This window comes from Zootoca vivipara, chromosome 6 (genome assembly GCF_963506605.1).
Source record: "Zootoca vivipara chromosome 6, rZooViv1.1, whole genome shotgun sequence".
NCBI classification, from domain to species: domain Eukaryota; kingdom Metazoa; phylum Chordata; class Lepidosauria; order Squamata; family Lacertidae; genus Zootoca; species Zootoca vivipara.
Window position 1 is genome coordinate 16,174,100 of NC_083281.1, and position 24,839 is coordinate 16,198,938.

Genomic DNA, 24,839 nt, shown 5'->3' on the forward strand with positions numbered 1-24,839 from the left:
ATAAAATCAATAAATATATTATAAAAATAAAAATAATAAAAATCCCCCCCAAAAAACAATGTTTGTGTGGTGGGGAGCTGGCGGGCTGTATCCACTCGTTTGCAAGGCAGAAGGAAAGGGCACTCTGCCCATGGTCAGGAACACCCTTTATTGTGACTTTGCACACTTCAGTTACTGTATTAGCCTTGTTGCTGGGGGGAAACACATCTCGGAGATTCTCCCTCGCCCTGATCCAAAGGTTTCCCTCCCCCTCTAAAAAGAAAAAGAAAGGAAAAGGAAAATATGTTCCCCACTGTGGTCGCAGCTCCTTGACCCAGCAGCACTAAGTGCCGATTTCCCTGATTATATAAAGCAGCAGTTTTAACTACCAAGGCTACTGGGAGGGACATCCTCTCCAAGAAACAAAACAAAGAATCGAGCCCCAAGCTTCCTTCGCCTCAGAGGTCCCCACCTCCACTTTCCTCCTCCAGAGCAGCAGAGGAATCGCACAGAGCTGGAAGTCGAGGAGTCGAGTGCGCAGAGCATGGACTGAGCACCAGGCATTGCCCCAAAGGACACACGAATCAGGTAGGGTCCTCCTCGTCCCCTGCAACACCTCAGCAGTTTCCCGGAGGCGCAGGTTTCACTGCTGCTACTACCGGTAACTGTTCTTTTCTATGCTCTTTTGATCTCCAGCTGTTCCCACAGCAGCAGCCCCCTGTTCCCCCCCATATTTTCCCACAGTCCTTATTTCACGTCTGCTTTTGCCGGTTGGGGATGCTTCGTGAAAAACCGCTGTTCGCACCGGTTGCTAGAGTCGCCGTTCTTCAGGGGCGGGTATCCCCAGGATGTCAAATTTAAGAGTGGGTAAGGTGGGTGTTTCAGGCCTCCCGAGCGCTAAGCCAAAGCGCCGTGCAGAGTCTTAGCTGCACGCTCCACACACTGCAAAATGCCAAGGTTTATTTTGCAAAGTTTTGTGAGAAATTATGCTTTGGGGGATGCTGTAGCACAGAGTCTCCCAGTGTTAATGATCGATTGCATTTATATCCCGCATTTTTGCATGATTCTTCCCCCTCATTTAATCCCCGCAACAACCTTGTGAGGTAGGTTAGGCTGAAAGAGGCAGTGACTGGCACCCAGGGTCACCCAGTGAGCTTCATGGCCGAGTGTGTGTGGGGATTTGAACCCTAGTCCCCCAGTTCCTAGCCTGACGCTATAACCACTACACCACACTGCCTCCAATGTGGGGACCCCTCGAGCAGTAACTCCTCATATGAAAATTATTCTGGAATGACAGGCATGGCCCTACCTCCATTTGCTCAGAGTTGCAAGTTATGCTTTCTTTTACTCGCGCAGTGGGCTAAACCACTGAGCCTAGGGCTTGCTGATCAGAAGGTCGGCGGTTCGAGTCCCTGTGACGGGGTGAGCTCCCGTTGCTCGGTCCCAGCTCCTGCCAACCTAGCAGTTCGAAAGCACATCAAAATGCAAGTAGATAAATAGGAACCGCTACAGCGGGAAGGTAAACGGCGTTTCCATGTGCTGCTCTGGTTTGCCAGAAGCAGCTTTGTCATGCTGGCCACATGAACTGGAAGCTGTACGCCGGCTCCCTCGGCCAATAATGCGAGATGAGCGCGCAACCCCAGAGTCGGTCACGACTGGACCTAATGGTCAGGGGTCCCTTTACCTTTACCTTTATCCCTCCCTCCTACCCCTGGCAAAATCTGATTCCATCGAGGGCTGTCTCCTTCTCAGCCTAGCCTACATCACAGGGTTGTTGTGGGTATTAAATGAGGAAGGGGGCAGACATGCATGCCTCCTTGAGCTCCTTGGATAACAAAAGGGTGGGATATAAATGCAATGAAATGGGGCAAAAAAATATCCTGCAAATTGCTGCTTGCCTCCATGCCGCCAGGCAACTAAGCACCACAAACTCTGGGTGTTATTTTTTTTCATTTAGGCCCCAGACAGCTGAATAGTCCAGGTGTGTACAGGCACCTCTCCCCCCCTCCATCTATTGCAGATTCCAAGTGGGTTTTTTGGGGGGGGCGGTATGTTCACCTTTAAGAGGGAAGAAGGGCTGCAGCCCATTGGCACAACTTTACATCTGTTTGCTATGCCGAATGCCCCAGGTAAACTTCCCTCCATATAAGGCACATTGCCCATTCTGAAATTCTGTGCCGATCGCAGGTGTACAGAGTGATTTGCTCTGAATGGTCGGCTGTAGGTCGACAAGGATTTCTGACTCTCGACTGTTTCGTAACATCAACAACAAAACTGCTATGCCCACCTGAGTTGGAGCCAGGAGTTGTGTGGAATATCTGGTCCTGGAATGGAAACAGGCTCAACGCATGCTCAGAGGCACCCTGCCCTTAAATTCTAATTGCATGCCTTGTGTAGCTACTGGGCTGGGTTGGTTGGTCTTGGAGGGGAGGGGTTCTAGTAAAATTCAACAAGCCTGCAGTCTACCTGCCTCTTAGGTACAGCTCCTGCCAATGAATATGCCTCCTCTCGAGGAGGAGAAAGAGGAGGAAGATTGATGCCCACATATAGGTTGCCAATGGGACTTGGGGTGCAACAGTGAGAGCCAGTGTGGTGTAGTGGTTAACATAGCTGCCAAGTTAGCCCTTTTTTAAGGGAAATTCCCTTATGCTGAATAGGCTTCCTCGCGAGAAAAGGGAAAACTTGGCAGCTATGGTGGTTAAGAGCAGTAGACTCGTAAGCTGGTGAACCGGGTTCGATTCCCCGCTCCTCCACATGCAGCTGCTGGGTGACCTTGGGCTAGTCACACTTCTCCGAAGTCTCTCAGCCCCACCCACCTCACAGGGTGTTTGTTGTGGGGGAGGAGGGGAAAGGAGAATGTTAGCCGCTTTGAGACTCCTTTGGGTAGTGATAAAGCGGGATATCAAATCCAAATTCTCTAATAAGAGAGAAAACAACAACAAGCGAGAGGCTTTGGGCATTTAGGGACTAACAGTTTTGCTGTGGCAGATTTAAAGCAGCTCTCCATTGAGGTGCCCCAGTGTTCTTTGGGTTATTTTTTGCTGCACTACCTTGGGTAGTGATAAAGTGGGATATCAAATCCAAACTCCTCCTCCTCCTCCTTCTCCCCTACAAAGAAAGCTTGCAGCTTTTGGGACTTTTTTGTTTAGAGAAAAGTAAGAGGCGACATGCTAGAAGTTTACAAAATCATGCCTGCTACAGAGAAAGTGCATGGAGAAAAGTTGCTCTCTCTCTCTCTCATAGAATCATAGAGTTGGAAGAGACCACAAGGGCCATCCAGTCCAACCCCCTGCCAAGCAGGAAACACCATCAAAGCATTACCTAACACCAGAACTTGGGGGCATCCAGTGATGCAGGAAGTTGGAAGATTCAGGACACATAAAAGGAAGCACTTCTTTATGCAGTGCATAGTTAAAGTGTGGAGGCAGGAGGCAGTGACAAGTGGGTGGCTTTCAAAGAGGATTGGACCAATTCATGGAGGAGGAGAGGGCTCTCAATGGCTACCAGCCACAATGGCTATGCTCTTTGGTCAGAGGCAGTAAATGCTTCTGAATCCCAGTTGCTGGAACCCACTAGGAGAGAGCGTTGCTCTTGTGCTCGGATCCTGCTTGCAGGTTTTCCACAAGAGGCAGCTGGTCAGCCACTGTGAGAACAGGGGTGCTGGACTGGATGGGCCCCCTTTGGCCTGATCCAGCAAGCTTTTTTCATGTCCTTGTGCCGCTTATACATTACAAGGAGTGCGACTCTGTGTTGTGCCTATATACACACAGGCTCTCCTTCTTGAGAAAAAAAAACCCGGTTTCCTGCCACTCCATCCTGCTGTGTAATTTCCTCGTCTCCCAGAACTTCTGCGAAGTTATGACTCAGGGTCTCCCGAATGGCCGGCCGCTCTGGAAGAACGGCCCGACTTCCAGCCCCCCACCCCCACCCGAAGGTCAGATCTGTACCACCCACCAGAGCACACCCTGAGCGGGAAGAAACAGCACGGATTCTCATTAAGACCCCTGGCATCCAAGCGGGCGTCTCTGTGGGGTCACTCATCATAACCCCAGAAACACATACTGACTGCGTAGGAACACAGGAAACTGCCTTAGCCTCAGGCAACCAGCCCACTTGGTTCAGTAATGTCTACACTGACTGGCAGCAGCTGCCCAGGATTTCAGGCAGGGGGCAGGCCCAGCCCTACCCGGGGATGCTGTCAGCATCTGAATCCAGGACCTTCTGCATCCAAAGCAGGTGTCTGCAAACAGAAGCATTTACCTGGGGGATAAAAGGGAGGAGAGAGATTTCTGAAACTGGATTGCAGCCCCTGTATGTGTTGCAGCTGCAATGTGGACAAAGAAGAGTCAGAAAGAGGATTTTTTTTATTAAAAAAAAGATAGATAAAAGTGTCACGGATCTCTCTTGCAGTCCCTTCCCCTCTCCTCTGCCTTCCCGGAATGAGGGCAGTTCTAAGAGAAAGCAGGTCACGTGGCAGCAAGGGGAGGGTCCATAGACCGGCAGGTAAATCTGCCATCAGCTGGTCATTTGAGACACATACCGGTACACACAGAGAGAGATTCAGCTGTCAGCTGGCTGGCGTGAAAAAGCAGCAGCGGAAAACCCCCCTTCTGCAAACGGGAGCATGGAAACTCAGGTAGGGCTTCCTGTACGCTGACTTTTGGTCAGCCCAGCTCTGGGGATTCCCAATGTGGAAGATCCCTTCTTCATAAATTTCCTCCTCCCACAATGTGGGTCCCTGGTGCCGGCTAAGTCTCTGCAGAGGGGTGCAAGGGTCAAGCAGCGGACTTCGACTACTTGCACTCTCTCGGGGGGGGGCACCTTTCCTGGTGCCACATGTGCACCAGATGTGTTTCTATTTTTTTAAAAAAAATATTTTTATTGAGTTTTCAGTTTTTTACATTTCAAAATAAACCTTCTACAAACTTTAACATATCCAATGACTTTCTTTCTTCTCCTTCCACGGTTCATATTACATATCATACATTCCTATGATTTGCTATAACCATTCAAATCAATTTTCCACTTTTACATCAAATATTGTTTAGTCTGTTTAATTTATCTTTAGGCTGCCAGCGTTCTGAGCTGTGTACAATGATTTTCCATTTATTCAATAATTATTCTCCACTCTTCTTTAAATATACGTTATTCTTGCTCTCTTATTCTGCGTGTTAAGCCTGAAAGTTTTGCATATTCTAACACCTTAAAGTTGCCAATCCTCTTTATGTGGGACCTCGCTCACTTTCCATTTGGGGGGCTAACAGAACTATGCAGACCACCTTGTGCTCCTTGGAGAAAAAGGTGGGATGTAAGTGGTTTCATTCGGTTATGTATTTTCTGACGTGGTTTATGACTACTTCTGTTACGTTGTAATTATGTGCTTTTTTTTCACGTCGTAAGCTGCCCGCAGCATGGTTTAAACAGTGGAAAGATGGTGTGCAAGTAAAATTATGTCTGTATCAATGCAATGAAATAATTAATTAATAAAAATAGCTGCAAGGTGCCCAGAGTGAGGGCTCACCCAACTACACGGTTACCCAAAATGGGGTTACTGTGTTTTTAGGGGTGCTACGTTGCCCACCCTCCTCTGCCACATTGCCAGGGGTCCTGGACCAAATCCACCACGGCCTGCGCAGTGTTTATGGGGCAACAAAGTCCCCCTGGGGCAATTTTTCCCCAGTGAGGACCAGAGGCACAGAGTCAATGCAGGAACGACTTTTGACACCCCCCCCCAAAAAGACAGAAGCAGCAGGCTCTTAAGCTCTCTTAAGCTCGCATTTAAGTATGATTGCAATAAACACACACGGTTATGATATATTGAAAACGGTGTCCATCTGCCACAAGATGACCTTGGTCTTACTTGAGCTACAGCAAAGATGGAGGTGGTTTTGCTTTGGGTAGTGCAGAATAAAAGCAGAGGCAGGTGCAACTTGGAGGGTGGCCATTCGGTGGGGCTGACACAAAAGGGCTTCATCCCTTCAGGGTAATCCTTTGGGGTCGGAGCGAGAGGGACGGTGCCACCTCACGGTGTTTCTGTGTTTGTTCGGTTGCTTTCCTTTTCTTATCTCACGTGTGGGCATTACATTGGATTCTTCACCGTTCGCAGCATGTGTCCGGAGCGTGGGAGAGAGCGCATGGATGGGTGAAATACATAGGCTTATTCTCCTGGGGGGTGTGTCCATTGTGACAGACCGAGGTGCCCCAGAGAGACTATAACCCCTGAGGTGTGAGGCCGGGGTAGGGATGTGATGGCTCACGTGAGAGATGGGTTGGGATGCCAGCGTAATACTGTTCTGCTTTCTCGTCTGGATGGTTGATACGTTTATGCTGGCCTGCGTACGCCTTGGCTGTTGTGGATTGACACCTGCGTGTCCTGGTGACACGATAAATTGTATTATATTGATTTTGTTTTGCAGAGTGTTCCATACAGCATGTGTCTCGGGATAAGAATATCGGAGGGGTGTGTGTTGTTGGGCGGCCAGTCTCAGCAATCGGGGAGAGGGAGGGAGAGGTTGAAGGGCTGACGGACTGATAATCCCCACCGAGCTCCATTCTATATTTGGTCCAGTCCCATCACATTTTGTGTGAGGGTTACCTTCCAAAGATGGCACATATGTGCAAAAAGGCATGTATTCGAACCACCCCCTTGGAACCACCCCGGCGTGAGCATCTTTACCTTTCCAGAGCCGTGTGACAACTTGCCCCAGCTTTTAGCTTTAAGCACTTCCCCTTGCTCTTGTGAGATCTTGCAGCAATTCGGCCCCTGAAATCTCACGAGAGCACCCCAGAACCTGGTATAATCAAGGCAGAGAGCTTAAAGGGGAAACCCTGTGCAAAAAGAGCTTTTAAGAGCTTTTAAATGCACAGAAGCTCTTTGCCTTCTGTGCATTTAATTTGTGTTATTTCAGCTGTCTGGCCTTTAATTGCGTAAAGTTGAAATGGCACAAGCGCGTACAAGGCGATTGTACTGTACTGATGGATACTTTACCACTGTCCCCGACAGTTTGGTGGTTCTACCTCTGAATGCCAGGTGGATCCATAATAAAACCGTGCAGATCCATGGTCTGATTGTGGGTGACCAGGCCAACCTGGTGTGCATCCCTGAGACCTGGGAGAGGGATCTCGGTGGGCCAGGTCTGACTCAGTTCTGCCCTCCCAGGTATTTGGTGCAACATCAGCCCAGGTTGGAGGGGCAGGGGCAGAGGTCTTGCTGTAGCTCATAGGTGTTCACTTTACCTTATTACTGCTGCTAAGACTATAATAGCTAAAAAGGGGTGTGGTTGTGCATTTCCTGCTGCATCTGAACAGAGTAAGTAAATCTGGTCCATTGTTTGTCCTGGGAAACAATGGAGGAGTGCATCTTCGGAGGTAAAGTCAAACCGCTGGAGAGTTACAGCACCCAGCTGCAGAAACCGATAGGGGAGAGACATGTTTTGTTGCAGCCGGGGTAGATGAAGGTGTCTGGTTGTGTGCAGTTCGCCCATAGTGTTTCTTCTTTCTGCACTCCTCAGCGGTCAATAATACCTATGAACAAACCTAACAGATTTATGGGGGGGAATGTGTTTTTTTGGTAATGTTTTGGAACGACTCCCATGATAATATATCCAACCTTATGCTGCTTTCAACCTGCTGTGACAATATTCCTTTATGCTCCTTATCCATGGCTTATTAATAAATGAAGAAGAAGATTTGGGGAATGGGGGTTGGAATTTGATTTTGGTTAGGATTTCAGTGGCAAATGCTGAGGCCTGGCACCTGTAAAAAACAAGCAAAGCTCCCCAAAGTGTTGTTGTTGTTGTTGTTGTTGTTATTGTTGTATACCCCGCCCATCTGGCTGAGTCTCCTCAGCCACTCTGTGCGGCTCCCAATTGAATATTAAAACAATACAGCATTAAATATTAAAAACTTCCTTAAACAGGGCTGCCTTCAGATGTCTTTTAAAAATAGGATAGCTGCTTATTTCCTTGACATCTGCTGGAAGGGCGTTCCACAGGCGGGTGCCACTACCAAGAAGGCCTTCTGTCTTGTTCCCTGTAACCTCACTTCTTGCAATGAGGGAACCGCCAGAAGGCCCTCGGCGCTGGATCTCAGTGTCCGGGCTGAATGAAACATTACACACATTACAGTAAAATGCTCAGAATGTCTCCCCGAAACCTCCTCAGGCTCTCCCATTGCCACCACCTGACCCCTTCACCATTTTTCCACCTTCCTTTCCAGGTTCTGCAGTGCGTTGGCTGCCATGCCGGTCCTTAAGAACCCCTGCAAGCTCAAGATGGCCAACGGGGACACGAGTGGCAGCGGTGGGGGTGGCTCGCTGATCCTGGAGAAGGAAAGTCACCGGGGAACCAACCCTTTTGAAGAAGACCTTGAGGAGAACGAGAGAGACTCTTTCCTGGGGAGTGACTCCCCTGAGAGCAGGAACCCTTCCCCAGATGACGGTGGCAGCTTTGAGCGGGACCTTTTCAACGGCAGCCCCGAGGGGTGCTACAGGCGGCGGGCGACGCTGGAGAAGCTGGTGGGGCTGTCTCCCTTCCGCATTGGCAAAGGGAAGAAGAAGTCCCCCGGCAGCGGGGAGAAGGGCTCGGACAGGAGGTCCTTCTTGGGCCGCATGATGATCCCCTTGACGGAGGGCAACCAGGGGACCCCGGAGAAGAGGAAGACGCGGCGCAGCTCCGAAGACTTCAGCCTGCTCCAGCTCCTGAACGGCCGCCGCAAGGAGAGCCTCTACGGTTTCGAATGCGGCCTGTCGGAGAAGGAGAACGGCGGTGGGGGAGACAAGCGCATGTCCTTCCTCAAGATCGGGCTGGGTGGGAAGGTGCGCAGAGCTTCGCTGGTGGAGAAGCTCAACCAGACCGAGGCGTCGGAAGCGGCGCCCGTCACCGAGGAGGCCGAGGTCAAGGTGAAGGAGCCGCTCTCTGGTAAGTCTGTGATTTTTGCCTTCTTCATCAGGAGAGTTTCCCAGCCTTCATGTTGGAGCTGTTGGTTGCATTGTTCTTGCTTCTATACACAGTGGAACCTCGGTCGTCGAACGTTTCGGCTTTCGAACACTGATCACCCGGAAGCGAATGCTTCTGTTTTCGAACGCGCCTCAGTTTCCAAGGCACATTTCTCCTTTTCCCCCCAATGGATTTTGCCAACCTCCCATTGCGCCTCAGTTGTCGAACAGTTCAGAAGTCAAACGGTCTTCCGGAACGGATTACGTTCAGCAACCGAGGTTCCACTGTACTTATTTCATAGAATCATAGAATCATAGAGTTGGAAGAGACCACAAGGGCCATCCAGTCCAACCCCCTGCCAAGCAGGAAACACCATCAAAGCATTCTTGACATACGCCTGTCAAGCCTCTGCTTAAAGAAGGAGACTCCACCACACTCCTTGGTAGCAAATTCCACTGCCGCACAGCTCTTACTGTCAGGAAGTTCTTCCTAATGTTTAGGTGGAATCTTCTTTCTTGAAGTTTGAATCCGTTGCTCCGTGTCCGCTTCTCTGGAGCAGCAGAAAACAATCCTTCTCCCTCCTCCATATGACATCCTTTCATATATTTGAACATGGCTATCATATCACCCCTTAACCTTCTCTTCTCCAGGCTAAACATACCCAGCTCCCTAAGCCGTTCCTCATAAGGCATCGTTTCCAGGCCTTTGACCATTTTCGTTGCCCTCTTCTGGACACGTTCCAGCTTGTCAGTATCCTTCTTGAACTGTGGTGCCCAGAACTGGACACAGTACTCCAGGTGAGGTCTGACCAGAGCAGAATACAGTGGTACTATTACTTCCCTTGATCTAGATGCTATACTATTGATGCCCAGCCCAGAATTGCATTGGCTTTTTTAGCTGCTGCGTCACACTGTTGACTCATGTCAAGTTTGTGGTCTACCAAGACTCCTATATCCTTTTCACATGTACTGCTCTCAAGCCAGGTGTCACCCTTCCTGTATTTGTGCCTTTCCCACCAATGCAGTGAGTTGTAACAGTCGGGGGTTCAGTTCCCTCCCCAGGTCCCCTTCAGAGTGAAGGTGTAGATGCTTCTCATCTGGATGCATGTAAATGCAGCCGCAGGAAATGTCCCGGGTGTATTTTGAACTGGGGCAGGGCATTGTCAGAACATTATGATTTTTTCCAATATATCTATAACCCAAAGAACAACTCTCTTGGCTTTAAATCGGGATAATCTGCCGCTTCCCCTGGAAACTACGGGGAAAGAGAGTGCTCTTGTGTTCGAATCCTCCTTGCTGGTTTCCCACGGGCATCTGGCTGGACTAAGTGGGCCGTTGTCCTGATGCGGCAGAGGTCTTCTTATGGATGGTGCTCAACTCAGTTTTGCTTAGAGAAGACCCATTGATATTAATGAACATAACTAAACTAAACATATCTGAAGAAGTGTGCATGCACATGAAAGCTCATACCAAAATGACAAACTTAGTTGGTCTTTAAGGTGCTGCTGGAAGGAATTTTTTAAATTAAATTTCAGTGATTCCACTCGGAGTCGAGCTTAGTTGAAAAATCCAATGTTCTTAATGTTCATCAGCCTCAGCCGCCACAGCTGTACGAAGCTGGGGCTAACAGGAATTATAGGTCAGGAAGTCACCAGGCTGAAGAAGCCAGAAATGCAGCCTTTCAATAATGTGTGAGCAGAGGCACCGTATTGCAAAGTGTCCTCCCTTTTGAAAAGATTGTGAAACACCATTACGGATGGTATGGTGGTGCCACCCAAAGAGTCGGGCAACCTCACTATTAAAACGTGTGCCTTTGGCCAAAGAATCACGCGAGTTATAGCTTTGGAAGGCTCCCCCAGCGGGCACCTAGTCTAACCCCCTGCCACCCAGGAGTCACGCCGAAAGAATCCCTGACAGGTGGCCACCCAACCTCTGGGACCCCTGACCATTAGGTCCAGCTCGTGGACAACTCTGGGGTTGCGGTGCTCATCTCACTTTATTGGCCGAGGGAGCTGGCGTACAGCTTCCAGGTCATGTGGCCAGCATGACTAAGCCGCTTCTGGCGAACCAGAGCAGCGCACGCAAACGCCATTTACCTTCCCGCTGTAGCGGTACCTATTTATCTACTTGCACTTTGACGTGCTTTCGAACTGCTAGGTTGGTTGGCAGGAGCTGGAACCGAGCAACGGGAGCTCACCCCGTTGCGGGGATTTGAACCGCCGACCTTCTGATTAGCAAGCCCTAGGCTTAGTGGTTTAACCCACAGCGCCACCCCCATCCCTCTGCCTAGAAGCCTCCTAATGTTTAGTTGGAATCTCCTTTCTTGTTGGTTTGGGTCATCCCCTCTAGAGCAGCAGAAAACTGAGCTTGCTCCTTCTTCTTCTATGTGACAGCCTTTTGCCTACAGTATTTGAAAACGGCTGGCATACCCCTTCACAATGTACACTGTCCTGGAGAGAGCTGGTGACAGGCCGTGTATGTGCTGGACACTGTGCAAAGATGGGAGTCTGTGTAAGTCAGCTTCCTATCTTCTGATGGGATCAGCCTTGGCCCAGAACCTCACAGAATCGACACGGTCATTTCTCATCGAAAAGACTTTAATGTTTAGCTGCTGAAAGTTGTGCCTTGGCAGCCGATCCTTGGCTGTCTACAAAGTCCTTCCCAAGGGGACTGAAACAAGACCTGATGGTTTTATTTTTTCTCTTCACTCCAGGGCCAGCCTGTTTATTCAGGTTATGACTGGGGAGAAGCTAATGAGGGGGTCTTTCTTTATTGCTTTTTTTGCTTTTTGTTCTCGCGGGCTCATTGTTCCAGCCTGATTGACCCTCCTGATTGCAGGAGTAGAAAAGTGGCCCATTGACCTTGCTGGGGAATGTGCCCAGAGGGAAGGAAAAAGCCTCCAAAAGCACTGGGAGAGAGCAGGGCAAACTGGGAAATGAATATGCAGAACCAATTCAACTTTACTCCACAAGCCGGGAGAGAGCCTTCCTTCCTCTCCCAAAATTTCAACCGCCTGGAACCGTTTGCCAAAGATAGCCTCCATCACCCTAGATTGCAAGACTCCTGCTGAAAACACCCCCCCCCTCCTACGCCTCTGCTTGCTTGTCTACCTGGCTGCTTTCTGCTGCTCCAGCATAGAATCATGCGGAAGGGACCATGAGGGTCATCTAGTCCAACCCCCTGCAACGCAGGAATCTTTTGCCCAACGTGACCCGCAAAGCACCCATTTCGAAGATGAAATATCTGTGGTGCTCAGAAACACCCCCCCTCCCAAAGCATTCTTCTTAATTTAAAAAAAGACCTATAAAATCAGTCATTAATTTGGCTTTATATCCCACCTTTTCCTCCAAGCAACTGAAGGTGACACGCATGGTTCTCTCATTCATCCCATCCCCACAACAACCTTGTGAGGTAGGCTAGACTGCCTGCCCCACAAGCCTCATGGTGAAGTGGGGAATTCGAACCCAGGTCTTCCGGGTCCCAGCCTGACACTATAACAAACCGCTGCACCACACTGACTCTCAAGTGGAACCAGGCATGGCCATTCGTATTATTTATTTGTTAGTTCTTCACCCACCATTCATACTAAGCTCCCAGGATGGGCTACAGCAATTTAACCACGGTACTGAAAACGGGAAAACGGAAGCGGGTTTTCGGTTGTCGACTGGGATCCAGAATGGGGAGGGAGGGGGATTTGTAGAAAAAAGAACCCCATGTCCTTGAAAAACGTTTTAAAACAAGTTGCAGCCACAAAATAAGGTGGATCCTTAAAAACATAACACCTCACGTATCAAACGTGTGCAATGAAGGTTCCAAGGGTGCCTCTGTGGGGAGGCAGTTCCACAGTTTAAGGGCTGCCCTAGAGAAAACTGTCTCCTGCTGGGCTGCCCCACAAGCTTCTGAGGGCAGAAGAACCGCTAAGAGGGCCAACTCTGGCAAGCTCAGCACCCAAGAGCAAGGTTGGCCCAAGGGAGGCGAACCACAAAATGTTGTGCGCCCCCACAATGGTGTGAGCGAAGATTTACATCAGGAACAAGGGCAGGAGGAATCGTAGAATTGTAGAGTTGGAAGGGACCCCAAGAGTCCAAGGCAGGAATCTTTTGCCCAATGTGGGGCTCAAACCCATGACCCTGAGATTAAGGGTCTCATGTCTACTGACTGAGCTGGGGGGGGGGCGGCAGCCATGGGCATAAACAGGATTTATTTTAGGGGCGGGCAGGCTTTATGTTCGGGGGGGGGGGCAGAACTGACTTATATGAGATGCAATTGGTCATTTAGTTAAGGGTCTTTGTTTATTGGGGGGGCAGCTGCCTCCTAGGGACAGACTGCAGCCTTCGCTGCAGGGCACAATGCATTCCTTGCTGCCCCTCTGCATCCTGCCACCTGACGCCATGACCTCACCTTGCCTCATGGGTGGGTCAGCCCTGCCTGAGAGGGTTTGCAGGAAAGGAGGCGGGTTTTCAGGTCCTCAGAGCTTGGGTCCCCAACGTGAGCACCTCGAATTGGCCCCTGAAACGACCTGGCACCCCTCTCCGCTGTTTCAAAACAGGGGTTTCTATGGCTGAACAGAAGCAGCCCAATTAACTGCTTTGCCCAGGTTGCCCATCCCAGGATCCAGTGCCAGGGGGCTTCCACCCCACCCCAAACGGCAGGGGTCAAGCGATCTGTGTGTCTGCCATCCCATACGGGGAAGATCTTGAGTCCTGGCAACCATTCTGCTGCTGCTATATAAATACACAGCGGAGGCAGCTAACGGAAGCAATAAGTTAAACAACATGTTTCTGGGGCTGGGAGAGGTGAGGACTCCGGCCAGGAGCCAGTTCTGTCGCCCCTGTTCCTGCCACCGGGCTGCACACACCGCTGCAACAAGCGGAGCCAGCACCCAAAGCGCCGAGGCTGATGGGGTGCCCCCTGTCCTCAGACACTCCCTGCCCCTCGGCCTGTGGAGCTGTGAGCTTAAGGGTGGGGAGCAACCTGTGACCCATAAGATGTCCTTGGGGCTCCCAGCTCTCATCAGGGTCGGCCAAACAGGCCCAGGTCATTTAGGACGATGGAGGTTGTGGCCCAGTGACTCCCAAACTTTTTTGCGCCCCCCCCGTACCCGCTTGGTTCCATGAACTTGTCCCCCCCCCAATTGCCCGCTATCCTTCCCGATAAAAAAAAAGCATTATTCGGAAGAGCAGTTTGCATGGCCTGCTAAGGAATACCGTAGCATGCTCAAAACAAGTGGCAATTAATTGCACATTTATTCAGAGCCCCGTTAAAACTCTTCAGCTGAATTAATTTTTGCAAAACAGATGAACTTGATCCAGAGCTGTTCAAAGCCTGATTGCCCCCTTTGCGCCTCCAGTGCCCATCCTGTCACAGCTTTGCTTCTTGATATCCCACCTTTGCCTCCCAAGGAGCTCAAGGTGCTGTGCATGGTTCCTCTCCCCTTTTAATCCCCACTACGACCCTGCGAGGTAGGTTGGGCTGAGAGGGGGCGACTGGCCCAGTGAGCTTCATGGCAGAGTGGCGATTTGAACCCTGGTCTCGCAGGTCCTAGTCCGACACGCTAACCCATAAGGCCCGGGGGCCGGATCCGGCCCAATCGCCTTCTAAGTCCGGCCCGTGCACTGTCCAGGAATCAGCATGTTTTTACATGAGTAGAATGTGTGTTTTTATTTAAAATACATCTCTGGGTTATTTGTGGGGCGTAGGAATTCCCCCCCCCCCAAATATAGTCTGGCCCACCACAAGGTCCGAGGGACAGTGGACCGGCCCCCTGCTGAAAAAGTTTGCTGACCCCTGCTACACCGCGCTGGCTCTCCACCCATCTAGTCAAGTTCCCTACAGGGTCTCATGCTATCTGAGATTCTTTTAAGTGGAGTTGAGAGGGATTGACTCTACATGCAAAGCACCTGCTCTGTCACTGAGCTGTGGTGTCTCCCATCATCCACCAAGGATGGGTCGCTGGTGGGTATACAGGGTCTTTTTGTTTGTTTGTTTATTATACCACCCTTCATCTGTAGATCTCAGGGTGGTTCACAACATTAAAATAAAAGATAAAAAGCAAACACAAAGTACATAAAAAAGAACAAAAACCTAACCTCCCCGCTCCCTCCTACAACACATTTAAAAGGTTATCTTGTGCCAACCAGTCAAAGGCTGGTTGAAGAGGAATGTTTTTTCCTGGTGCCTAAAGGTGTATAATGAAAGTGCCAGGCGAAACCGCCCTGGGGAGAGCATTCCACAGACGGGGAGCCACCGCAGAAAAGGCCCCGTTCTTGTGTTGCCACCCTCTGGACCCCATGTGGAGAAGACACACAAAGAAGGGCCTCAGAAGATGATTTCAGGGTCCGGGTAGGTTTACTGTATATGGAAAGAGGCAGTCCTTGAATTATTGCGGTCCTGAGCCGTTTAAGGCTTTATAGGTCAAAACCAGCACTTTGAATTGGTTCAGAAACTAATTGGTAGACAGTGCAGGCCGTCTTGCCCCGGTGAGCAACCTAGCTGCTGAATTCTGCCCCAGCTGGAGTTTCCAAACTGCACCACATATAAGGTGATGCAGGATGTCTCAGGTCACACCCCATGTCTTGTGACATTGTTTCTCGCACCAGAGATTAAACACAAGACATAAGGCATTGGGGTTTACAAGCCAGGAAGCGCAGATTCCAAGCAAGCCTGATCACCTTTTAAATGTTAGCCCCTGGCTAATTCAGGAATGTGGGTTAGGAAGGGGCCAGGAGCTGGAAGATGATGGAAAGCCTTGTGACTTGGAACATGGAACAAGGGTGCATTGTCTGTGTGCAGAGTCAACATGGGATCGCCAGAGATAATGGCATTAGTGAACGCAACCCCCAAATCCAGCAGTTGTTTCAATCTGTGTGTGGTCAGGCATTATCTCCTTGCAAGGTCACACACCAAGAGTTGTTTCCTAGGGAGCTCCAGGACCCTTTTTGGTCTGAGCCAGTGTGGTGTAGTGGTTAAGAGTGGTAGACTCGTAATCTGGAGAACTGGGTTCGTGTCTCCGCTCCTCCACATGCAGCTGCTGGGTGACCTTGGGCTAGTCACACTTCTCTGAAGTCTCTCAGCCCCACTCACCTCACAGAGTGTTTGTTGTGGGGGAGGAAGGGAAAGGAGAATGTTAGCCGTTTTGAGATTCCTTCGGGTAGTGATAAAGTGGGATATCAAATCCAAATTCTTCTTCTTGAGGTTGGGGGCATCGTGCAGGGAGGAGCTGTCCGAATCCAAACTGTTCACCTATTGCAGTGGTCCCCAAAGGTTTTCATTAGGCCACCGTTCCATTGGTTCCATAAAGTCGTTCCCAGGGCCCTATGAAAAGCGTCCTAGCACTTTGCATGGTCCGCTAAGGAAGATATCAACATAATAAAATGCTAAACAGTCAACAATGAATTGCACGTCTATTCAAAATAAAAGGAAAACTAGTTAAATTAATTTGCCCAAATGGATGAACTTGATCCAGAGATACCAGCTTTTCAAAGTCCTGATAGTCATTTACCCCTATCAGTGCCCCCCCCTGCCTAGGTAATATTGCCCCCCCCCCGGAAATACAACCTGCTTTGAGAACCACTGAGCTAATCAAACCGTAGCTTGGGCAGGACACAGAGAACCAGTGAGCTGGCAGAGGGTGAAGGTAACGCCACCTTTGCTGCCCTCTTCCTTGCATCCCAGAGGGGCACACCTTGAGCATGCAAACTAGGAGGCTCCTGGCTCATCGCCATGGTGACCCTTGGCAGGCAGAAAGGTGAGAGCCAGTGTGGTACAATGGTTAGTGTCAGACCAGGACCTGGGAGACCAGGGTTCAAATCTCCACGCAGCCATGTGACCTTGGGAGCCAGCCACTGCCTCTCAGCCTACCCTACCTTGCAGGGTTGTTGTGGCAGTTAAATGAGCAAGGGGAGAACCATGTGCAGGCCACCTTGAAGAAAAAGGTGGGATATAAATGCAATAAACAACAAACAAACAAACAAACAAACAAACAAACCTACCTCCAGTCAGTTACACACACGCCTAGACACACTTTGTTCTTTGGTTTTTGGAAATCATTTTTATTTGATTTTGCAAATATAAATTTGTAACATTCCAAATGCATATCCATGTACAGTGGAACCTCGGTTTTCAAGTGTCTCAGAAGCCGAATGTTTCGGAACCTGAACACCGAAAACCCAGAAGTAATTGCTTCCGTTTTCGAATGCGCCTCGGAAGTTGAACGGCTTCCGCGGCGTATTTTTCCATTTTCACCACTGAAATTGCCGACAGCCCTTTGCGCCTCGGTTGTCGGACGTTTCGGAAGTCGAACGGTCTTCCGGAACGGATTACGTTTGACAACCGAGGTACCACTGTATAGAGATTACTCTGAATCTCGAGACTTCCCCTCCATGGGTCCTAATGTCAACATTTACAACTGCATAATATTCCATATTCTATATTTTAAATCAATCCGTGTTATCCATATTATTTGTTACATTAGAAGTGGGTTTCAAATCCTGCTAATGTTTCCAAAGAACGTTCGCAAATCAGAACACTCACTTCTGGGTTTGCGGCGTTCGGGAGCCAAAACGTTCAACTCGCAAGGCGTTCGGCTTCCAAGGTACGACTGTACTCTGAAATAGCCCCTAGACACACTGTGGATCTCTTTTTCCTCCTTGTGCTCCAGTTCTGGAAATCCTGAACCTGATCCACAAAAGGGATCTCCTGGTGGCTGACGAGCACATCATCGAACTGGAGGCCGAGTGTGAGCAGGATGGGCAGCAGAGCACGGAGGGCAGCGAAGTCCGGAAATCTGGGAGTCGGAAGGCCAAGGACGTGGCGCTGCTGTACGAGGCCCTGCAGAAGGAGCTTTGGGCCGTCCTGGCCGAGGCTCTGGCCGGCAAGAGCTCCTGCCCCGCCCTGGAGCTCGTGGTGCGAGTGATCGAGCAGGAGGAGGACACCGACTGCAAGTGGCTGGCGGCTCAAGGGGACAGGGCAGGGGGTTGCGGACCCCGTCCGCGAGCCATGAAGCAGCAGTGGGCTGAGGCGGTGCGCCAGCTGGTTGGACAGCGGCTGCGCCAGTGCACCGAGGGCAGGGTCCTCCCTGTGGCCACGCAGATGGACCGCCTGGCCAAGTGCGCCCTGGAGGACCTTTGCACCGTCAAGTTCCACCTCTTGCATGCCTACCCCAAGGAGTATGAGGCCTTCGGGGTCTACCTCGGCAGCTTCCACCTGGGACTGGCCAGGTGCCTGGCCGAGGCGGTCCAAAAGAAGCTGAGCATCTCCGACCTCTACTTCGTCCTGGACTGGAGCAGGAACATCTACCAGAGGTAAAAGGCAGGGACGGATCTGGGCGATCTGCATGCTCTCCAACCTTTTCCTGATGAGCTGTCCTATTCTATAATAATAATATTAATAATAATAATTTTATTATGTATACCCTCCCCATCTGACTGGGTTGCCCCAGCGACTGGGTGGCTTCCAACATATATAAAAAGATAATTAAACACTGAACTTTTTTATATATAAAACAATCATCCCTATACAGGGCTGCCTTCAAATGTCTTCTAAAGGTTGTATAGTTACTTATATATAATATAATAATAATTTATTATTTATACCCCTCCCATCTGGCTGGGTTTCCCCAGCCACTCTGGGCGGCTTCCAACAAATTATTAAAATGCAATGGTCTGCTAAACATTAAAAGCTTCCCTAAACAGGGCTGCCTTCAGATGCCTTCTAAAAGTCTGGTAGATGCTTTTCTCTTTGACATCTGATGGGAGGGCATTCCACAGGGAGGGCGCCACCACCGAGAAGGCCATCTGCCTGATTGCCTGTAACCTCACTTCTCGCACTGAGGGAACTGCCAGAAGGCCCTCAGAGCTGGACCTCAGTGTCCGCAATGGACGGTGGGGGTGGAGACGCTCCTTCAAGTATACTGGGCCAAGGCCATTTAGGGCTTTAGAGGTCAGCACCAACACTTTGAATTGTGCTCGGAAACGTACATGTTCCTGCATTGCAGGGGGTTGGACTAGATGATCCTCAGGGTTCCCTCCACCTCTATGATTCCCTTGCCCCCTTCCATTTATAGGCATGCTTTCCCAAGCGCTGTTCCTCATGGAGCCAAAACGACCCCATCCACCCGGGCTTGGGGAAGTCAGACGCTTGTTCTGATCCGGTTTTGTTCTTCTGTTCTTAATAAACAAGGTAGTTCAAATATGTGACTAATACTTAACACACAGCCTGTCCCTTTGATGAAGCACCCTTGATTAAGGGCTTTGAACACCAAAGCCAAAGGTAATCCCGCGGCTGATTTTGCAGGGTAGAGTTCAGCCCAGGGATTTATGAAGTCATAACAGAACGCCCCTGAGCATGTGCAGAGTGACTCCTTGCTCACTACAAGCTTTGCCCCAGACACATCTGACTCCAGCCAGCCCTGGCTGCGAGGCTGTCAAAGTCTTGCCTTTCGGCACAGAAGGTAGGAAGGTTGGGGAAATTATTAATTATTATTAAAATCCCACCTTTCCTCCAGATCAGGGATCAAGGCAGCTTACACAAATTAAAACAGCTCAGATAAAATATTAGAAGCTAAAATTGTATAAAAGACCATCATTAAAGAGTCATTAAACTCTAATAGAATTAAAACAATATTTAAAAATAGATACATTTGAATACAGGTAGTGAAAGCAGCAGAGCGCTATGTAAACGTCCTTTCCTTAAAAAACAATCAGATCAGATCCCTAAGACCTGTCAGAACAAAGTAGTGCTGGGCGATATCTGGTTTTCAGCATCGACATATATCACCAGCTAAGCATTGTGATATACCAATATGTCACGATGTCTGAAATAAGGATGGAGCTATGTAGAGCAGGGGTCGGCAAGGTTTACCTCACCTGAGCCAATTCACTCCAGTGGAGATCTCTCTGTGGGTCGGATCATGCCCGCGATTTCCAGCATCTGCGTCGGCGCAGACGTGATTTTCAGCACGGCGGAAGCGAGTCCTGGTGTAGCGCTGTGCCGCTGTGCCGGGGACTCGCCGAGCGGGTGGCTCAGTTATGGGGCGGCTCGTGGGCCGGTTAAACGGCCCCCGTGGGCCCATGGGCCTTAGGTTGCCGACCCCTAATATAAAGGCATTGGCTGGCTTCATGGTTTCTCCCACATTGTGATTGTTGCATAGTGCACGCGCGCATGCACACACACAAACACACACATGATTTGCGATATATTGCCAGGTCGAAAATTATGAAACCGTTATCACAATGTGGACTTTAAACCGGACAATATATCAATATATCGCCCAGCCCTAGTCTTTACCTGCCAGTGGAAGGACAGCAAGGAGGGGTCCAGTCTGGCTTCTCTCAGAAGGGAGTTCCAAAGTTTTCTGGCAGCAGCCACCACCGAGAAAGCCCTCTCCTGCTACCCCACCAAGTGTCCATGTGAGGGCACGTTTTGTGTGTGTGTGTGTGTGTGTGTGTGTGTGTGTGTGTGTGTGTGTGATGTACTATGCATCCCTCTGGAGGAGATCCGGCTTCTCACTCTCGCCCTCTTTCTCTCCACTGCACAGAGAAGTTCTTGGCCGAGCAGAAATCTCCTCCCTGGTCAAGACCCAGGAGCTCGGCCCGCTGCTGTCCCCCGAGACCCAACTGAGCCTGGAAGAGGACCTCATCGCTGCTGTGAAGGTAAAACGGTGAATCGCAAAAGGGTGATGGGGGAGCAGCTTTCTGCTGCGGTTAATGAGAACGCAAGAAGCTAATTGGGTTTAAAAGAGGGATTGGACAAATTCATGGCAGAGAGGGCTATGGGTGGCTGCTAGCCAGAATGGCCATTCTCTGCCCACCACAGTTGGAGGAAGCAATGCTTCTGAAAGTCAGGGGCTGGGAGCCACAGGAGGGGAGAGGGGCCTTGCTTGCAGGTTCCCCATAATGGGCATCTGGTTAGCCACTGTGAGAACAGGACGCTGGACCAGATAAGCCTCTGGCCTGATGCAGCACAGGCTCTTCTTACGCTCTTAGGGTGGCAGGCATGTAGACAAGCCGCCGATTTCGTCCGTCCTCTCCCTGGTGTGTGCCCCCTACGCACCTTTCCTTGCTTGTTCATAGGCAAAGATCACCGAGGACATGAGCCAAGAGCTTCAGAAGGAGGAGGAGAGGTGGGCGCAAGAAGACGCAGGCGACAGCTTCCAGTTCGGCCTGTCTGGCAAAGTCATACTGGTAGGTGGGACACTTGGCCACCCAAAGGAGCCAGCGGCTTCGCCCAAGCCTGTTGGACTTCTGCCTGCATGCTTCGCTCTCCCCTTTGCTCTTCCTTCACGTCTGCATGGAGCTTCAACCTTTTACACTTACTGGCCACAGTTTGGCAAGGTGGCAATTTGTTTATTACGGTCAATAGGCAGGATTCCGGATCTCTCCCAGCCCTGCCCGGAATTGCCAGGGGTTGAACCCGCAGACCCTTTGTGTGCAAAACAGGTGTTCTGCCCCTGAGCCATGAACCTTCCCCATGGAATTTCGCTTAAAAAACCAGACCGGATTCTCACTCATTCCTATGACTTCTGACATGGGAGGCAAACAAACCCGCCTCGGAGATTCCCTAGTGTTGCCGAGTGTGGGGCCAGCTTGCCAATTCCTCGTTCTTCCGGTCTCACCCCCTGGAACAATGAACCGTCCGGTGCTTGGAGTGTGTATGTCCCCCATCCCAAACACTCGCTACCTGTCCCGTTTCCTTGTGATACTGAGTTCCTGGGTTTGGGTACATGCAGGTGTCATTTTTAGCCAGTGTGCATTCTCAATGTCACCAGGAGAGAAGGGCTGGACCACCTAGAGCCATAGGATCGAAGAGTTGTAAGGGACCTCAAGGGTCACCTAGTGCAGCCCCCTGCAATGCAGGAATCACAGGTGAAGAACCCAACCTCTACTTAAAAACCTCCGAACCTTCCGAAGTGATCCGTTCCACTGTCAAACGGCTTTTACCACCAGAAAGTTCTTCGTGACGTTCAGTTGGCACCTCCCTTCTTGCCGTTTGAATCCACTGGTTCAGGTCCTGCCCACTGGAGTAGCAGAATACGAGCTTGCACAGCCCTTCAGATGTTTGAAGACAGCTGTCCATCTTCTCTTCTCCATGCTGAACATACCCAACTCCCAAGGCTCGGCTTCCAGACCCTTGATCCAGGGGCGTACCCAGGATCAAAATTAGGGGGGGCAAGGGGCGGGGGCAAGGGGCGGGATGGGGGGCCACAGTGGGAATGTGGGCGGGGCTACGTTGCCTGCACCGCCCAGCTCTTCTGAGGAGGCGGCCGCAGGCTCCCGCTCCCGGCGCGAAGCTCCAGGGGCGCACGGGGAACGCGAGCCTGTGGATGCCTCCTCGGAAGACCGGGGAGGCGCGGAGGAGGCAGCCACAGGCTCGCGTTCCCCGCGCGCCTCTGGAGCTTCGCGCCAGGAGCGGGAGCCTGAGGCCGCCTCCTCGGAAGAGCTGGGCGGCGCAGGCAACATAGCCCCGCCCACTTTCTTCCGAGGAGGCGGCCCCAGGCTCCTGCTCCCGGCGCGAAGCTCCAGAGGCGCGCGGGGAACGCGAGCCTGTGGCTCCGCTTATGCTCCCCGCTCCTGCTTAGCGCTCCTCCGCTTACGCTCCCCACGCGCCTCTGGAGCTTCGCGCTGGGAGCGGGAGCCTGGGGCTGCCACATCTGCGCCCCTCAGCTTCTAGGGGCGGCAATTGCCCCCTCCTGCCCCCCCTGCCTACGCCCATGCCTTGATCATGTTGGTTGCACACCTTCCAGCTTGTTCGTACCCTTCTTAAACCGGGAACTGGGCACAGGACTCCAGTACTTCCTCTTAAGAAAGACTTCATCCATGCCCATTCTTGCCTGTTCCTTCCCTGCTTCATCTTTCCCTGAGATGTTCCCTCTCTTGCAGGTCAAGGGTGCCTGGGTGGGAGTCTTTTGGGACTGGGCAGGGTGGCTCACCAAAGGCAGCCATCTCTTGAATTTTATCACAGGCCCTTTCTCCCTCTCTACAGGTGCTAAAGGCTCACATAGACAAAGCCCCCCAGATCACAGAAGATTTTGGAAGAAGGATGGCGCATTGCTGCCTGAGCTGCCTGGCAGACTTCCTCCAGAGGTAGTTCCCTTCTTAAGGACAGGCAAGGGGGACCCCGTGAGAAGAGAACCGGGCTCTTCATTTTGCTGCGGGTTCGGTGGGGAAGCAGCGTGTGGTCTAGAGCATTGACAGAAGCTTTGCTTTTTAAATATTCCACCCGATCTGGAAGATTCGAGCTAATCAAAAATAATACTGGGTAATTTGACAGCCTGAAATGCAGCAAATCTCTTGCCTCCATACAGATTCAAGCCTTGTTTACTGCAAACGGCATTTTGGGGTGGGCAAAGGGGATTTTCACAGGAATCTGATGCTGGCAGTCTCGGTCTTGAAGGCTGCCTGTTTGCCTCTCCACATTTCCATTGTTATTCCAGACATAGTGATATATTGGTATATTGCGATGTTTAGCTGGTGATATATCGCGATGTTGAAAACCAGCTGTTGCCCAGCCCCGCTGTCTGCAACTGCTAGGTGATTTGGTAAGACATGGTTGAGGTCCGAGGTTCTATCTCAGAGACTCTCCTCCCTTTCCTGGGGTTCTGCTGAACACACTGCTTTAAATGCACAAATAATGTAAGTGACAAGTAGAATAAGAGATGAAAAAGCATTTAGGGAAGACTGGAAATGTTTCGTAGATTATTTTGAAAATTATCGTAAGCATATTAAAAGGTTAACAGCGATAGAATGATTCAGCAGTAACAACTAATGAGATATAAAAATGAGAAAATGAAAATATAAGGATTAATGAGAATATGCGATGGAAAAGAAAATAATGAAGCGAACCATGGAAAGGATGGGGGGAAGTAGAAATAATAAAATACAATACAATAAAATAAATAAAATATGCCTGAATAATGTAACATGCAGTTTAACCCAGAGATTTAAGGCAGTCAGCTAGGTTATACTCAGCATAGACCCTTTGAAATGAATGAACATGACTCAGGGCCCTTCATTCCAGTGGGTCTAAGTTGTTGTTGCTGTTAATTACCTGCCCCTCACCCTAAGGTTCCAGAGCAGGCTGCAACGTTAAAACACAATAAGGAGCTTCGCCATCCTTCCTCTTGTTCCGTCACTTTCCCCAGGGGGAAACCACCTTGTAACTCTCAGTCAGAGCAAAGGGAAATTAGGGCTTTTCCCTAGGAAAGGAGCAGGGAAAGGGGGGAAAGGCTCGCTTTCTAAGCCTGGCGCAAGGGGAAGGGTCTCAAGTCTCATGAGGCCCTGGAGAGGACAAGACGGATAGAGAAACTATGTGGGGTAACAGTTAAAAGTGTTGGACTGGGTCCTGTCAGACCAGGGTTTGAATCACCACTCAGCCATGAAGCTCACGGGGTGATAATCACTGCCTCTCAACCAAACCTACCTCCCAGGGCTGTTGTGGGAATAAATGGGGAGTGGGCAGAACCATGCAGAACCATGCGGGCAGAACCTTGAGCTCCTTGGATAGGAACTAAATAAACAACATTACAATACTGCAATACAGTATTAAACACAATATTAAGATGCAATTCAGTATATTGTCAAATATACTGCATGCTTCTAGAGATCCAGCGGGAGGGAGCTGAACCCCGAATAATAGCCCTTCTGTCCTGCCCTTCCTCCAAGGGAACGTAACCCGGTCCTTCCCTCTCTTTTTCTTCATTGCAACAATCCTGCGAGGTAGGCTAGCCTGAGAGTTGCAGTGTGTGCCACTTGCAAGGCAACAGGTGTGTTGCAGAAGGCGGGGGCGGGGGCGGCAGCAAAGCATGTTGTCGCACAGTGCTGAGGAATAGGCTGCACAGGGTAGGGTTGCACACTCACTCCCCCCCCCCCCGGTTTTCCCACTGGTCGGGGGGAGGGGGGAATTGTCCAAGGAAACCAAAGCCGGAAAC

At 50.5% G+C, this 24,839-nt stretch overlaps 1 protein-coding gene across 2 annotated transcripts in view; it reads left to right on the top strand.

Moving 5' to 3' along the window:
• Positions 1–302: 302 nt before the first annotated feature.
• Positions 303–24,839, top strand: part of EXOC3L2 (exocyst complex component 3 like 2) — a 40,544-nt gene continuing 16,007 nt past the window's right edge. The window contains exons 1-6 of one of the 2 annotated variants that reach the window (XM_035117669.2): positions 303–567; positions 8,197–8,897; positions 17,574–18,216; positions 20,451–20,565; positions 20,986–21,096; positions 22,895–22,995. In XM_035117669.2, coding sequence (XP_034973560.2) covers positions 8,219–8,897; positions 17,574–18,216; positions 20,451–20,565; positions 20,986–21,096; positions 22,895–22,995 — 1,649 coding nt within the window. In that variant the 5' untranslated portion in view covers positions 303–567; positions 8,197–8,218. Of the gene's footprint in view, positions 568–1,364; positions 4,616–8,196; positions 8,898–17,573; positions 18,217–20,450; positions 20,566–20,985; positions 21,097–22,894; positions 22,996–24,839 lie in introns of those variants that run through there. The other variant, XM_035117670.2, reaches the window with a different exon arrangement.